The sequence below is a fragment of the Syzygium oleosum genome, unplaced genomic scaffold (assembly GCF_021117445.2).
Source record: "Syzygium oleosum isolate NSW1041296 unplaced genomic scaffold, Sole_v2.1 Sole_v2.37, whole genome shotgun sequence".
In the NCBI taxonomy this organism is placed as follows: domain Eukaryota; kingdom Viridiplantae; phylum Streptophyta; class Magnoliopsida; order Myrtales; family Myrtaceae; genus Syzygium; species Syzygium oleosum.
This window is the reverse complement of record NW_026607521.1, coordinates 940,950-958,510: the sequence shown is the minus strand read 5'-3', so window position 1 is coordinate 958,510 and position 17,561 is coordinate 940,950. Positions and strand designations below refer to the sequence as shown.

At 38.3% G+C, this 17,561-nt stretch overlaps 2 protein-coding genes across 2 annotated transcripts in view; one reads left to right on the top strand and one right to left on the bottom strand.

The window, feature by feature from the left end:
* Window positions 1–369: 369 nt before the first annotated feature.
* LOC115688623 (60S ribosomal protein L38) overlaps window positions 370–17,561 on the top strand; it is a 78,154-nt gene continuing 60,962 nt past the window's right edge. The window contains exon 1 of the mRNA XM_056305427.1: window positions 370–377. The gene's annotated coding sequence lies outside the window, so the exon portion shown is untranslated. The remainder of the gene's footprint in view (window positions 378–17,561) is intronic.
* Window positions 9,935–13,784, bottom strand: LOC115688541 (peroxisomal membrane protein 13-like). Its single transcript, XM_056305426.1, has 5 exons — window positions 13,624–13,784; window positions 12,630–12,863; window positions 12,256–12,545; window positions 11,175–11,267; window positions 9,935–10,453 (listed from the first exon to the last, which is right to left on the bottom strand). Exons 1-5 carry the CDS (start codon window positions 13,649–13,651, stop codon window positions 10,232–10,234), a joined length of 867 nt encoding a protein of 288 aa, XP_056161401.1. The 5' UTR covers window positions 13,652–13,784; the 3' UTR covers window positions 9,935–10,231.

The following is a 17,561-nucleotide window of genomic DNA, read 5'->3' as shown; positions in this document are numbered from 1 at the left end:
AAATAATTTTCAAAACATTCACGCATCTATGTTGATTTCTCTTACCTAATCATTCTTGCAGAATGATCCCGAGGAATGCTGCTTCAAAGACGGTAAACATAGTCATTCCAATGAAAGCGTCTCGCATACGAACTAACTTGCTCATCCATTTCTCTTGTAGATAGGTGAAAATGGTCGATGACACAAGTAGTCGAGATGATTGAAGATAATGGACATGTCAAAGAGATGACGTCTCATTTCTAATAATCAAGGGGGGTAGTTCATTCCTAAACTCAAATTGATTCAAATTGTAGACTAACATATCATTTTTTACATACAGGTGAAAAGAAGAGAAACCCAAACAAGTGGCAATGGAAAACAAACGAGAAATCACAAGAGGACATGGAGGAACATCGACCATACTAAAAAATCTAGCTAGGGCAAGCGGCATCGATGCAACCAAACACGGGGGTGAGATTTAAAAGAAGCATGTACCTGGCAGATGTAGGGGCAAATCATCTTATGGACGATGGAGGAGTTACAAATGAAAAGCCCAAGCAACAAAATGGAGAAGGGTAACTGAGTATCCGTTCTCAATTTATCTTTCTTCATTCCATTTCTAACATGAATTCGATTCATTTTTACTAGCCTTCGAAGAAGCTAAAGCAATAATCAAACAATGGATTCAATGAAGGGTAATTGTATCAGTTCCAAGTCACCGTTCCTGAACACATTTCTGACATAATTTCCTTTCTTTTGATAGGGAAAACATCAAAAACTTGGGGAACAAGAGTAATGGTAACGTCATATGTCATTCTCAGGAGATATTCATTAACATAATCTCTTTTAAGTTTTACAGGGTCGACCCACTGGCACTGGGCAGGTAAGTATCCTAAAAACTCCAATTAAGAATAAAATTTTAACAAAAGAAAATTGTTCAAGAAAAAGAAAACTTTTAATGCTTTTCCAAGTTCAGAATCCAAAATGAACATTTGAAGCCTGTTCTTCAAAATCCTTGAATGATACCCTTGGTTGAAAAATAATTCCAAGTTCAAGACTCAAAGTGAGTCTAAAACAATTTTGAAACCGTTGTCTTCAAGAGTTTTGTTTGACATTCTAAAATTGTTCATCCATGCAGTGGTACATGCATCATGCATCAAAAGTCCCAATGAAGGATAATTTAAACAAGTGATTTTGAAATTAAAAAAGAGAATGTTAAGCATGCCAACGGGGAGTACTTAGGATGACAAAAGACAAGCTATGCCTAAATATGTCCCTTATACACATTTTTGAGAGTTGAGTGGATCGAAAAGGAAACCGTGTTTTAGGACAAAGAATTTATTCACAAGGAATACATGGATCGAAATGACGAAAGGTGTCTCCTTCTCTTTTCCTAAACACTAAAGATATCCCTTACTAGCCATTTTGAGTTCGAATAAGGAGAATTTTCAAATATTCATGTTAAGAACCACCCCACATTGGGGTAAGTACCAGAGGTTTTATTCGGAGAAAAAGTTTAAGAAAGATTTCATTACCTTCACTTTCATCAACTTTTTTGTGGTAACTTCATGTGAATTTTCATGGAAGTTTCAAGCATTCCAAAGTGAAGAAAATCATTCATTGCACTACCCAAGCAATGATTTCTCTTTGCTTGGCCAAGTTGAGTCAAAATATTCATTTCTTAGCTCAAGCGGTCATTATCTCCTTAAATAGGAGAAAGGCATGTGATTTCTTAAAAGAATTGGTAATTTGAGAAAAATGTCTCCAGAGTCCTAGAGCACAAATGATAACCATTCTGTTTCCCTGTTTTTTTATTTTTTTATTTTTGAGAACAGGTTTGGAACATAAATCCGTTTGGTAAAATAATTTTATTTTTCCATTTCCGGACAAATTTTTCACCTAGAAATAGGTTTGGAACATAAATGAGAAAATAAAATTTTCTATTTTTTTTTATTTATAGAACGGAAATAGAAATAACAACTCTTTTTTATTGCTTGCTCTCATTGCCCACCGCCTATCAGTCGGCTGCTGCCGCTCACTGCTGCCTACCCATTATCCTCCTTCGCCTGCCGCCGTCCATTCGCTGCGGCCTGTCCACAGCCCACCGGCCGTCCGCTACCACTCACTGGCCATCCGCTCCCGCCGTTCACTGGTTGTCCTCCGTCGCTTGCCTGCTGTCCGCCTCCGCCCACCACCATCTGCTGACCACCCGCCCCCTGCTCACCCGTCCACCGGTGTCGATCGCCCGCCCAGAAATTCAAGAATAACTTATTAAACGAATTTTTATTTCGGGAACGGAAATTTTGTATTGTTATCAAACACTACTTTTTGCTCAGAAACTCATCCAGGGAATAGAAATAGGGCCAGAGAAGAGAAATTTTAACATTCACGCCCTTAAAGGGCCAAAGAATCAAAAGAATTAAAAAGTCAAAAGAAAATGGGAACTAGGGGGTAAGAAAGAGCAGCGTGTCTGGAAAAAGTAATGTCAATGGCCAAGAAAAAAAGCAAAAAGTTACATTAAAAATAAAGTTCTTATGAGGAAAGAAAATCAATGTAAATGCAAAGACATTTAGAAAAGAGCGAAGCTCTGGAGTTTCAAATGAAAGACAAACCAATGGATTTTCGGACTTCCAAGATGAGTTGGATGATTTAAAAAAAATTGATTCATCGGTAATGATGTCATGATAATCATAAACTTTAAGGCCCCTAAAAGACTTTTCCAAGCTTATTGAACCTTTCACCAGACCTATATTACAACCCTTAGAAAGTCTCTTCTGATCGAGATAGTTCAAGTGGATTCAAGGATTTCACAAAGAAAGCTCCCACTTGAACGAGTGGAAGCAATTGTTTCTTATCTTATCTTCAAAATTCTTGACTTGAAAACCCAATGAAGATGAACTGATAAACATTTCTTTCTTGGCCTCAACGCGATTATCCTTTGTGTAAGCTCACGATGAAGCCAACATCACGGTCCTCTTAAAAGACCTTTTAGATTGATCGAAGTGTATTCAATGCGAATGTTTCCAAAAGCCTTTGACATAGGTTATGAGATATCCTGAGTGTTCAAAAATGACTTCCCACATCAATAAATGAGAACAAAAGCCTTTTGCGAGCAATTGTGAGAAGACCTTTATGATTAAGATCCTCCAATTTAGCATCTTAACAAACTCTTTGAGTAAACCAAGATAATTTGTTGAAAATTCTCCTCCAAAGGAATTTGATAACTGATGACATTTACCAAAAAAGTTGGTTAACAATTTCTTGAATAACATTCAACGTCTTCGTGATCGATTACATTTTTCGTTTGATTTGCTTATGAAATCTCGGAACCTTTTTACTGGTGATTTCATATAGGAGATTTGTTGGCAGTGGACACAGCCTGCAGTTGTGGATATGATGAATTTAATAGTCCTTTAAAGTATGCGCTTGTTTGTAGCCTTGGGACCCTCACCATCCAAGTGACAACCACCTGTAAGTTTGAATGACTCTATTTTAAATGGTATCTCAAAGCATTTATAGGTTTGTAGCCTTGGAGGCTCGCCCTCCGCAAGTGACCGCAGCATGCAGTTTTGGATATGGTGATTTTAATAGTCTTCCCAAGAGTACGCATGTTTGTAACCTTGGAGCCTCGCCCACCAAGAGGACGCAACCTGTAGTTTTGAACATGGTGATTTTAATGGTATTTTAAAGTGTAGTAGGTTTGTAGCCGTGGTCCCTCACCATCCAATTAATCACAACCCGTAACTTGGATACAGTGATTCCAAATAGCCTTTTTAAGTATGTGCAGGTTTGGAGCCTTGGAGCTTCAGCCCCCCAAGAGGACACAACCTATTGTTTTGGACATGGTGATTTTAATGGTATTTTAAAGTGTAGCAAGTTCGTAGCCTTGGTCCCTCACCATCCAAGTGATCACAACTTGTAGCTTGGATACGGTGATTCGAAATAGCCTTTCGAAGTATGTTCAGGTTTGTAGCCTTAGAGCTTCACCCTCCAAGTGGTCAAAGCCTTCAAACTTTCTTTTATAGCATTATCAGTAGGTAAGTATTCCTATTACCCATATTGGTCTCATCATCATAAAAAAAAAAAATCCATTCAAAAACCAGGCACAAAAGAGAAGAGAGAAGAGAGGGAAAACATGAATGCGTAAATGCGGTACAAATGATGAAAAGGTTCGAGGTACCTTACCAAGGTACGTCCCTAATCAAATGTCATTTCTTACGCCATTTCTTTTCAATGAGTCAGTCAATTAAAAATTCATGCATCATTTAGTCTTTGAGAGGAACTTCTTTGAGCTCCCTCTTAAAGATTCCTCTCAAAGAGAGATAGCTATTGACACTTGAATTTTAGCCGACAAATTTGATTAGGATAAAACTAGGAGTCCCTAATCATGACATGACCTGTTTCTTGGCCAAAAAGTCATTTCACTGTTTTTCAAAAATTTTCAACTTCCATTATATTCTGTCTAAACTTAGACATTGATTTCCCCAATAATCCAAGATTGTTTTTTGAGTTGACTTTTTTGGTTAACCCCTAAGTCAACTCTTGGTCAACATTTTTTTTCGAAAAATTGAAAAATCATAAATTTAATTCTTTATGAGCTTAATTAGACTTTCAATTCTTAAATTTTACAAAAAAATGATTGAGAATCGATTTTTTAGTCAAATCGAGAATTTTAACTCTCGATCAACAATTTCCAAAATTCATTGATTTATAGTCATTTTCTAGATTAATTTCCTTCTCGACATTTGATCATGGGGTCGTAACACATTAAAATTTCAAGCCAATTTCAAGCCGATTTTTAAGCGCCAATTTAGAGGGTCTTCATAAATAGTGCCAATTAGCACTATTCATATTTTATTAAGTCAAATTAACTCAATTTCTATATCAATTTTGCTAAAATCATGGTAATTTGGCATAATTTGGTCGAAACGACAAATCGGGATCGACATGGTCAAGCCAAGTCAACCTGATTAACCAGACTTGGTTTGACCCACTTGATTTTACATTGCCTAATTGATTGTTATATATTCCAATGTTTATTATACTCGTTTAATTACACAAAGAGGGGAGAAGAAGTTACCGGTTCTTATTAATTTGATGTACACGATGAGATGTGGTCCCACAAATCTCTTGATTCTCCATTATTTTGTCTTTCCAAAATATAGCTTGAGGTGCGTGACTAGAGACATTTGGTTTTTGTTTGGCTCTAACGCTGTAAACTAGTATTTGATACATTTAAACTAATTTTCTTTTGCATTTTTAAGTGTAGTCAAAGTTATCAATTCTAGAAAACACGATCGATACTGAGGACCACAAAAATGAAGATGAATGGTCGATTTTTTTAGACACTTGAGACACCAAGAAATATTAATACGTAAAAATGTATCCGCGGCTTTTTAGTGTTTTAACCATGGGTTTTCGATGAATTTAATCTGACCTAAGTCAATCGGTCTTTGATTATCCTTGTGGGTGAATTCAGTCCTCGATTTCATTGTGATATGAGGAAGTCCGCAAATGGATAATCGCAACGATAATGCCATCAATGCAAAGCAATTGCAAACGATAGAAAACATACGAGTCAAGTTGACTTTATTCCGTGTCATTTTGTGCAATCAAAACAATCTCCAATCACACATGTGGTGCATTGTTATTCCCATGTATACTCGAGGCTCCACGTGGTGTTATCGTTGCTGAAGTGAAACCCGTTGTCTCGCACAGACCAATAGCAATCCACGTTGTCGCATCTGTCCTCATCCCGACGAGCCCTAAATGCGTCGAACTGCTTGTATCGCTCCTCCCATCGGGCGGCGCAGTAGAAGAGGGTCGTCCTAAAGATATTAACCTTAAAACGGATCAATTGCTCCTCATTTGGGTGGAGGATCCGGGCCCCAAGATCATCATCACCGGATTTGCAAAGCAGCGCGAAGTCGCCGGGCAAGTTGTTGACAATGTGGACATGGTACGTCCTGAAAGGGGTGGCGTACGTTGGTGGAAGAGAGGATATGAAGGAGAGTGATAGGACAAAGACGATCGTGAATTGCGTTAAAGATTTCATTACTGTGAAGTGTTATGATAATTAGTGAAATTCGGTGAAGAATCCTTTACGTATATATATTATAAATATTCTCTCTCCATTATGAGCATTTATAAGGATTAATTTTGTACCTATTATATTCTCATTATCGTGCGTTCTCGCCTCGTAAGGAAACTATGGTGAAGAATCCTTTCAGTATATATATTATAAATATTCTTTCTCCATTATGAATATTTATAAGGATTACTTTCGTACCTATTATATTCTCATTATCGTGCGTTCTCGCCTCGTAAGGAAACTATGGTGAAGAATCCTTTCAGTATACATATTATAAATATTCTTTCTCCATTATGAACATTTATAAGGATTACTTTCGTACCTATTATATTCTCATTATCGTGCGTTCTCGCCTCGTAAGGAAACTATGGTGAAGAATCCTTTCAGTATACATATTATAAATATTCTTTCTCCATTATGAACATTTATAAGGATTACTTTCGTACCTATTATATTCTCATTATCGTGCGTTCTCGCCTCGTAAGGAAACTATGGTGAAGAATCCTTTCAGTATACATATTATAAATATTCTTTCTCCATTATGAACATTTATAAGGATTACTTTTGTACCTATTATATTCTCATTATCGTGCGTTCTCGCCTCATAAGGAAACTATGGTGAAGAATCCTTTCACAATTTGGGCTGGATTGTACTAGTAATCACCAAGATAAGTTACATCCTGCGAGTACTAATCCTGTCAGATGATAGATGGCACTATCAGGACTAAATGCTGCAATCAAGCCTGTACACTTAATCTTCTCACGAGTACAAGACAACAAGAACTCTACACTAGAAATCTCGAGAATGAAACACTAAATATTCAGAATACAGCGTTGAATACTTTTAGCTGGCTATACAAACTTATAAATTGATTGTTGTGGTGTTGACCACTTAATATGTTGAATGAGTTCTTTAACGAATGAAATTGATTAATTATGGTCGAAATTAACATGCTAATTCATGTTATAGACCTAAGAATCACAAATAGATTAAACAGGAATTTCGAGTCTATCTGACCTTTCTCAGTTCTTAGATTTTTCTAATCTTTTGAGTTCAAAATTTCGAAAAGTGTTCTTCCTAAAAATTGTAGCCAACACTGCAAGTTTTAAAAAAATAAAAATTTTAAATCATTGGATTGGCATTATGCATCAACCAAAAAGACGATTAGATTTTGTATCTAATTTGTTTTTCTGGTTCCTACACTCATCGACTTTGTTTTGCTAATTCGATGAAGTTCGAGTCCTTTTCTGCAAACACTCAAAACTGAAAAGTTGTTCATTAGGGACTTATTTAGTGATTTGGAAAGTTTGAGAACCAAATAGAAAATTTTAGGGGGAAGAAGTCGGTCCTGGCCTACAAAACTGTTTTTCAGTGACATCCCCGGGAAAACATGCAAATTTCTTACAGTTCGAGGGCTTGTTTGTCAAATTTTAAAACATGAAAGTTGTTAATAACTGAATGAGAAAGATGTCTTTTAAATTTGGCAGACTTTTGAATTTTCAAACTATTTTTCCATATTTTTTTAATCTCGCTGGTCAAAACCGGGTCAATTCCAAACTGTCGGGTATTTTTTGCTCAATTTCGGGTTTTTCGGTTTAGAACTGGGTCATGTGGTTTTTCATGAACTTTGAACTGTACATCCTAAGCTTTCTATTGACGCTTGAATCATTTCAATTGGATTTCGTTTGATGGGTTGACTGAGTTTGAGCATAATTAGTCCAAATTTGTTATTAAACTGAATAAGTGACCCTTCGATGGTTCACTTCATCTTGTATGATTGATTAAGAATCAAGGTCAAATTACCTAAATGCATGTTTAATTAAATGCATGTGTTTGCTGGATGAATGTTATGTACGATGCATGCTCGATGGGTGGCCTATTGGAAATCGATTAGAACCAAATTAAGGGTTAATTGATGCGACTGTTGTCATGTAAAAGCAAGTGGTGGCCGATCGTCATTAACCATTAATCAATCGGTCTTAATCAATGGGAGATTGAGATAATCGTAATGCCTGAAAGTCAAAAGCCGACCCCGAGGCTATTCCGATGTTTGATTAGATGAACATTGTTGATTGTTTTGTATGATTGAGTGCATGTTATGCAAATAAGTTAAATGAATGGAAATTGACACCATCAACGGAGGCCACTCGAAGCGGTCCATGGAGGAGGGGGCCGAGGCTCTTAAAGACAGTAATTTAAGACCAATGTCAAATCCGGTCTCACTATTGTAATAGTTAGTTTAATCATCATTAGGATTAGTTTCAATATAAAATTTCAATTCTCAAGAAATAAAATCAATTTAGACTTAGCCTCATTTTTAGATAAATAGCTTAGGCTTAGTTCTAATCAATTAAATAGAATTAGGCCCACCTTAGTCGTCAATAGCAAGCTTCCGAGGGATCATGTCTCGAGGCTAAAAAAACAAAGCCATGTCTATTCTTTTTGTGATGTCCGGTTTATTGTTTCCGATTGGTACTTTTGTCTCGAAACTCTTCCTTTTTTTCTTGCAGTGTGATGGAAAGATTGAAGGAGTGCACAAGCATTCCTTAAGAGGTCAACTCTCAATGGGAAGGGGATCATATCTTCGTTCCTCGAGTAAGCTCTGGAATCTTGCTTGAATTAAGCTTCATAGTTAATTGCTGCATATGGCGGGAGTCGAAGACTTTTCCTCCGTGGGGAATTATCTGGGGAAAGATAAGAAGACTCGCAAAAAGCTGACTTGCTCGGCCAGGGAAAGAAGACCAACTCGGCCTCATGCCTCTTGCCTCATGGATGAAATGGATGCTATGGTAATCTCAAAGCAGCTGGCCATCCTGATGCCATGATTCGGATGGATATTGACTCGGCTTGGAAGGCATAGGTCTCCTGGTTGTGGACATAACTACTCTGTCGGCACTCACATGACCAATTTGGCTGGCAATATGATGACTCTTACGGGCAAAGGAATTGTGAGAGTCATAGCCTGTCTGCATGGGACATATTCACCTATATCGAGCCGACCTCGGCATGAGCTGTGCACGATGTCCCCTCCCTCCAATGAGAGATGTGGATGAAAGGAAGTAATCTACTCCTATCCAAGAGCCGAGAGAAAAGGAGCTCTGCGAACAGGGTTCTCTGTTCAGAGACGGAATGTAGGTTTGCAAAAACAAGAGCACTCCATTAATTTTACCCATAGTACTTCTCAATCTGTGTTTTGGTTGACTAGGCTCTCTAGTAACTAAATAGCATTTTTCCCAGGAGAATTCATAAGTCTAACCTTACAGACATGCGGCAACTCCAATTTAAAGTCTAGCTGTTGGTGAATCTCCCAATCTCCTTCTCAATATTCAATTCCCGCGAGATGTTCTTCCTAACACCGGCTATAGATCAATTCCCTGAGTTCAATCTCTAAGTTTGGCATGGAAAGTTCCCTTGTTGTTCTGACTCGCATCTGAAGTGCACAAGCCTCGGAAATTGCCGAGTTTTACTCAGCACGGAACATAAACTCTCCTTGTGGCTTCCCAGGTTCGATCAAATGTTGCGCCCAAGTCTTTGGTCAAGCGTGGATGTCTTATTTATTTCTGGTTGAGGTGTGTGAGAGACGAGTTTAACTTGATCATGGCAGTTCATAATGCGAAAAACATTGTTACCGGTGGCACGTACAGAATTATTCACTAGGGCGAGAACGCTCAGCATCCTATATAATAAAAGTGACCATTTGATAATAAAACAGAGTGCATAGGGAAAGACCTGGTTGAATAGGTCATTGATCTTTCTTCCCCACACAATTCCAAGTTGTAAAAGACCATTTGATAATAAAAGTACGCGAACAACCGCCATCGAAAATCATTTCCCAATGGTCTATATTCTTGCCAGTCCAACCCTCCCAAAATAAACCTTTAATTTGCTGTTTCCAACACATTCACTGGTGCAACATAATTAACAGGAATGAGTTCTCACTCAACACATTCCAGTAGCTATTGCAACTATAATCAAGATTTCTCAACCAAGCCATCGAACTTTTATTATTTATCATATGTGCTTTCTGCACAATAACAAATTACACTAAAGCACAACAGAGATCCAGTCCGCTCAAGAAATCCACACACGCACGCACTCACGCACAGGAATTGCGTTCTTGACCAATCTGTGTGCACTCAGGCAAAGTAGCTGATCCAACATTATCTAGAGGCATCATTTTCCCAAACATTGTCCCAAGAACCAGTCGGAGTGGCCTTTGGTTCCTCACTGTAGCCCCGAACGGCATGAGGGTTGTCCGGTCCAGGAAATGGAAGTCCGTCAGGGCCTGGTGGGTGGACTTTCCTGGGCTTCGTCCTGATCCCCAGCAACCTCAACACAAATCTAGCAAGCTCACCATATAACATTCCAGATCGATCGAAAAGCTGCAGTAACACACCAGATTGCTGAGAGCTTAGTATTAATACAATATCACAAGAAGACAAAATCCTAACAAAAGCTTTCACAGTCATAATGTACTAAACAAGTTACAAAACATAATGTACTAGTGCTCTTACCATGCTAAAGGTCTGTTACAGATAATGACATCAAGTAAAACCAATCATGTCTCAAATTTCCATCATCTTTAAAAAGTGAAGAAGTGGAAAAAACGAATTTTCCCCTCTCAGATTCAGCTTTGATCCTAATCATGTATTTATTTTTCAAATGCACTTTCCTTTCAAGCCAATTTTTACCAAACAGTATAGTAATACCTATCTATCCTTCCCTCCATGAACACTACGGCCCCCTTCACTTCAGTTAAATTACATATTGCAGTCCACTAAAGAAACTTGCACAGCAAACTGACAGAGTTTAAGCAATGCGGTTTCCTAATTCAAATTTACTCCAGAATACTCAATACGGACAGGACAATACCATTGCAATGGGTATGAGCTTGTACATATTTCCGCACAGGGAGATACACAAACTTTATGCATTGTCAACTTTGACAGGGAGAGAAACAGGTGTTTAAGGTGAAAGAGTGTCTATGTAGCTGAATCATAATATCATAAATTCACGCTATTAATAGATAAAGACTGAAAACCCAATAATTACATCACTCTGCAATTACATTTAACAGAGAAGCCGCAGGACATAAAAGACTACCTGAAGAAGCGCTGTCATAAACATGTGGAAGGCTTGAGTATTTTGGTCAATAAGAATTGAAATGCGGCCAAAAAAGTTTACCACTCCTTGCATCTGGCATTAGAGAAAAGCTAAAATGAGCTGTCCATAAAATAAATTTGTACAACAACGCATTAAATTATAGTTCTAAATATAGGTCTAGAGAACTATGTCTTCATCCATTGCCTTAAAAATCAAGATTGAGGCAATTACTTCAACACGTTCTGAGGACACAATCTAAGAGAAGAAAAATGTTTCACCTAATAACAAGGTAACGACACGCAATTGTGGAAAACTTGGAACCAAAAATGGTCCTAAGACATCATATTTGATATTTAACCGGGAACTGAAATGTGTCAAAGCTAATTGACCAACTAAATGAATCACATAACAAGGTTCCTGGTAATGCACCACATAACAGACTTACAAATGTTTATGCATTTAAGAATTTGATTAATCTCAACCAACTAAAAATACGACTATGAGGTCCAACCAAAAAACCTAAGCCTTAGGTGAAGGTAGACAACATATTTATAGGCCTTTTTGAACGCGTACACAAATGATATGGGATACATTCACACCCCCTTTCAAGTGCAAACCAGACTGAGAACAGCACTTGGAATTGATGAATGGGGAATCTCACACACACAAAAAAATTGAGATGGAAACCAGCTCTGATACCATGTCATAAAATTCAATCCAAAAGCTTATGCCTTAGATGGAGGGAGACAATATGTATATAAGGCCTATATGAACCCATATACAAGAAAAGTGGTATGCTTTAACAGTCTCAAGAATTCTTAAACCTGCATTTGCAAAATTAGCAAGGATGGGAAGAAGTGAATGTAGATAAGTTTCATAAAAGCAGGACATGAAAATGAGAATGGTGTCTTCACCAATCAATCTTTTTTCCTCGCAACAACAATCAATAACAAAAGCCTCTATTCAGTTCCATTTAGAAGTATAAGTTCGAAACAGTCAAAGCAATCAGGAGATAGGTGCCCAATCAACATCCTTTAAATGAACCTCACAAGGAAGAGGAAAGCACAAGAACATTGCTTACCACCCGTAAAAATGATATCCAAAACCCTGGAGGAGAAGATGGCTCGCCATATGGATTGTTTGGATCTTGACCTCCATAAGGGCCACCCATTCCCATCCCATAGCCGCCCATTGGTCCTCCTAATCCACCACCATACATTCCACCACCATACATTCCAGAGGATCCATAAAGGCCTCCATAGCCTCCCCTATACATGGAGTTACCATACATACTGCTGCCATACATTCCACCTACTCCACCATACATTCCAGATCCATAACCCGAACCGTAATTCAAACTAGAACCATAACCTGCAGATAAAAGCAATTTAAAAATATGCTTCAATTAAAGATGGTAGTAAAGATATCATCTTCTGCAACAAAATCAACGGTCACCTCCATAGGTATTATTCCCATAGCTCTGCTGCTCCCATGGCCGCGTAGGAACAGGCCTTCCCACAGCATTCCTATTAGGAGTGGTAGTCCTGTCAGTGGATGCAACAATTTCTCCCGGACTTGCAGTTCCTGAAGCCTCAACTACATCACTGGTGCTGCCAGCGGAAGGCGGTTTAAAAGGTGCGGGACCAGAAGAGGCACCGCTTCTCTCCCATGGTTTTGGCGGGGGAGTAGCTGCAACGGCAGAACATTGTTCAACTCAGACAGCACAGAGTTTTTCTATGCAGGCGGAGAAACATCCAAAGAACGTAACAAGACAGGTATTTACGTATCACAAAAACATGGTCATCACATGCGGGTCACAGCATCCAGCCACAAATCACAAAGATCTTTCATTTGTCTAGAGTGACCCCGGAAATCGGGCTGTAAAAGTACCAATGCGAAAAGAGCAGAATGATGTAACTAGTCGAACTTCTCTTCACAAAATCACCTACCAACTACCAAGCAGTTCTCTAATGAGTTCATCAAGCAAGACAATCCCTTAATCAATTCCTTAAAAAGAGACTGAATCGAGCTAGTTGTGCATTCAGATGAAAGTATCCAGCCAACAAATGGAAGTCAACCCAAAGCATCCGACTTTCTTAAAACTAATGAAAACGGAAGTCAACCCACCACCACCGACCAAAGACTCATCGAGAAGACACCCCCGAATCCCACTTGCTCAACGGACAGCGAACCGAAAAGCAACAGCACACACGCTAGCGAGGTCCAATCGTTCGCCATAAACCGAAAAAAGAAAGGAACACGTCCCCCGATCACGAGCGCAATCGAAATCGCCGACACAGAACCCGAAAAATTCATCGGCGGCGTTCCGCGGTCGAGGGGACAACGTGGGAAAAAAAAAAAGAAAACCTAGGATTCCCAGAAGAAGAAGACAGGACAAGCACGCGATCGCCGATCGATCGATCAATAGCGACGAAGAATCGGAACGAACCTGAAGGGGGCTGAGGATTAGACGCCATGGGAGTTGCAGACAAGCAGCGACATGTGATAGAGAGAGAGATTTGACCGGCGCCTTTGAATCGAAGGCCGGCGTGGTTGTGGTGGGGGCGATTAGCGCAATGACCTGGGAGGGTCCGTCTCTGTTCTTGGAAGCTTGTGTTTATTCCTTATTTTGTATTTATGCCTTCCCACTATTTTGAATTCTTGTTTGCACACTTTTTTTTTTCTTTTCTTCGTTTTTTTGTGTGTTGTGAGATTTTTATTTGTGTCTTAAGAAATCTCAAATTGACATGGAAATAAGCCGGAGTATTACAATCTTCTTGTTAGCAATATGCGGGACGGAGATTAATATGGATCGCGACGAGGACGAGGGAGCATGTAGCACTGTTGTCCTGAAAAGTACCGGTGGAAAAAGTCGACACGATCGCGATGTCATTATCGTGAGTCTGACTGACGCATGCTTTTATCGAGAAAAATAATCTCTTGTGCGTTGAATTCTCGATAATGCGAACAAGATAAGTTCTCAGGTTACGTCGACACACTTGACTGCTTCTACTCTTATTAATCCATGTAAATAATCTCGTGTTCGAATAACCCATTGAGATTCGACTCGCATTTAGTGGGATCTTCCAAGAACCAAGAGAGTGCATAGTTGACGGTATCAGATGTATCTGTCTGTCTACGGGCTTCACAGATTTGCAGGCAACCCTCTTTTATCAAGGAAATCTTTGAATGCAAAACCATGTTGATTGTGTTCTAAGCAATGTCAGAGGTGGCCACGGGCCGGTTTTGGCCGGAACCGGACCGAACCGGCCCGGTCAAACCCGGGCCCGGCCCGTTGACCGGGCCCGCGGTTCAGACGGAACCGGAACCCCGTGGCATGGAACGGGATCACGGTTGCCTAGCTCGGTTCCTGAAAAGCAAGAAAAAAAAAAAAAAAAAGCTTGCTGGCAGGTGCGGGCTACAGCCACGCGACTGCAAGTGCGCCACCTGCTGCAGCGCTGCACCCGCAGGAGAACGGGCCAACGGACAACCCAACAAAAAAAAAAAAAAAAAATTTTTGATTTATTTGCGGCGGGGCTGCAGACGTGCGAGCCTGCTGCGCCAGCTTGCTGCGGCCCGTTGGGGCAACGGCTACGCCCCAACGGGCATTTTGATAATAAAAAAAAACACATAACCGTTGCAATTTTGCAACGGTTATGTTTTTTTTTAATTCTAAATTTTCTTCCATTTTTTCCTATAAATTCTCTCAAATTCTCACAATACACACACAATTCTCTCAAATTCTCTCCAATTCTCTTCTCTCAGTCTCAAATTTTCTCAATACTCGAAATTCTCTCAAATTCTCAAAATTCTCTCAATTTTCTCAATCCACGCAATTCTTTCTTAATTCTCCCAATTAATCCGCTCAATTCTCTCAATCCATTCGAAAAATGGCAAGTGGAAGTCGAGTGCCACTGGCAAAGGTAAGAATATTGCGACGGAATCCCATCATTCTTTTGATCCTCGTGAATATGCAGATTTTCAAGATGATGAAATCAACATTTTTCACGATGTGGAGCGCGTCCCGACGCAAGAAAGTTTTCATCCTCCTGCTGAAATATCTACAACAAAGGAAGCGGAACGGGAATTTACATCCGACATTTGGAATCACTTCACGAAAATGGAAAGGTTTGATATCGGTCAAAAAAGGTATGATATAATTTGTAAATATTGTGGAAAAATATATAAATATACAAAGGACAAGGATATGGAACATTTAAACGACATCTTATGAGCAAACATCCAACTGAAACGGAATCGATATCGGGCAACAACAAATTTCTTACGTCAATCCTAACACTTCCCTTTATTTCGTTTTAATGAAAAAACTTATAAGGAAGAATTAGGCAAATTTATTTCCGTTGAGCATTTAGCATTTAATTTTGGAGAAAGATTTGGTTTTAATGAATTTGTACAAAAAGCATGTGCTCCACAAGCAAAACGTGTTTCTAGAAATACAACTAAACGAGTAATTAAAGATCTTTACAAAAATGGAAAAAATGATTTACAAAACTTTTTTATGCAATTTAATGGATGCGTGCATATAGGTAGTGATATTTGGAGTGATCATTGGCAAAATCATTCTTACATGGGCATAACATGTCATTGGATAGATGACAGTGGACTATTCAAAAAGAGTTATTGCATTTAGAGTTTTCGATGATCATCATACGGCAAATAATATTTATAGACTAATTAGGCAAGTTTTAGAAGAATATTATTTGCTTAACAAAATTTTTTCAATTGGTTTTGATAATGCCGCAGCAAATACCGCTTCATTGCCGAGTTAGAAAATATTTGTAAACCCGCTTTTGGTGGAAAATTTTTCACATTAGATGTGCTTGTCATGTTTTAAATTTATGTGTACAAGATGGTTTGAAAACTCTTGATATTTTTCTTCAACCAATAAAAACGGCGATTCAATTTTTATGGAAACATCCCAAAAAATGAAAGAATGGGGTAGATTTTGTAGAGATAATGGCAAAAGCCAAAAGATTTCAGAGATGTTCCAACTCGTTGGAATTCTACTTTCCACTTGCTTAGTGAATCTTTAGCATATAAAGATTTATTATGTGCATTCATTTCTAATAATATACCTGAGATTAATTTATACCCACAAGAGTGGCATATTTGCCAAAAAAATTTAGATCTTTTAAAGGTTTTTAATGATGCAACTTATACTTTGTCTGGTGTTTATTATCCTACTACACATTTATTTTTAGTAGAGTGTACTAATATTGTCGGAACTTTTGATGAATATGAAAATGATGTTGAATTACAACCTACTGTAGTTGCAATGAAAATGAAATGGCTTCATTATTATAGTGAAATTCCCATGATTTATTTAGTTGCTTGTGTTTTTATCCGCGTTGCAAATTGGATGGCTTAAATGATTTTTTGCGTGTGTATTATCAATGTTTACATTATGATGTGACAAATGTTACAACCATAGTACGTGAGGTTAAAAACGTAGTAATAGAATTATATAATGAATTTTATACTAAATATAATTTAGGTGATATTAGATCTTCTCAATCTACGGAGATACAAAATGACAAGATTAAAATTAGTAGAGGGTACCAACTTTTATTACATAGACAAAAAAAAAAGGGAGTAATAGGAAATATTTCTGAATTAGAGAGTTATCTAACCATTTTATTTGAGTTTGCGAAGCGAAGGTGGTAAGCAGATTTTTTTATTTTGGATTGGTGGAAGAGGCACGCAAGCCAATACCCAATCCTTTCTCTTATTGCAAAACAGATTTTTCAACCCCTTGTTCTACGGTTGCGGTCGAACAAGCATTCGGTTCCGGAGGTAATATTTTGAACGAACATCGTTCAAGATTATATCCAAATCGGTGGAGATGCAAGCTTGTGTTGCTTGATTGGACGAAGGCTCAATACTAGGGCAACAAGAGATAGATCGGAATAATGAATCCGAATTCTTTAACGACGGAGATACTACCGCTACCACTATCGATGTACTTGGAACGGGTAGTGACGATTGAGGAGTAAAAGAACTATTGGAGTTGGCAAATATTTCGGGAACTCTTGTTTCTCATACCGGGTACGCCCGTGAGCTTAGGGAAACCGAAATATAATCCGACGATATGTGACCTCTCGGTCCCCTGCGCACGGAATGCTTAGGTTTTGGGATAATTTTAGGGTATATATATTGTACTCCTTTTTTTTAAGATCGTTATAACGAATTGTAATGTGCTTAATGATAATTTATTAAGTTGAAGCCCTCTCTTTCTCTCTTGTCTTTTTGTCCCCAAATTTGAGTACAATTTACATTTTAATCACAATTTATATTGAATAATGTTCTATCACAAGAATAGTATTTTTAATTTTTTATTTTCATTTCTGTTTTTCCTTTTTCTCTTTT

Coding starts and splice junctions, on each gene's coding strand:
- LOC115688541 (XM_056305426.1), bottom strand. CDS start 13,651: ATGGCGTCTAATCCTCAGCCCCCTTCAG. Junction 12,546..12,629: donor TGGGAATAATACCTATGGAG/GTGACCGTTGAT, acceptor TTTTATCTGCAG/GTTATGGTTCTAGTTTGAAT. Junction 10,454..11,174: donor TTATGACAGCGCTTCTTCAG/GTAGTCTTTTAT, acceptor GTGTTACTGCAG/CTTTTCGATCGATCTGGAAT.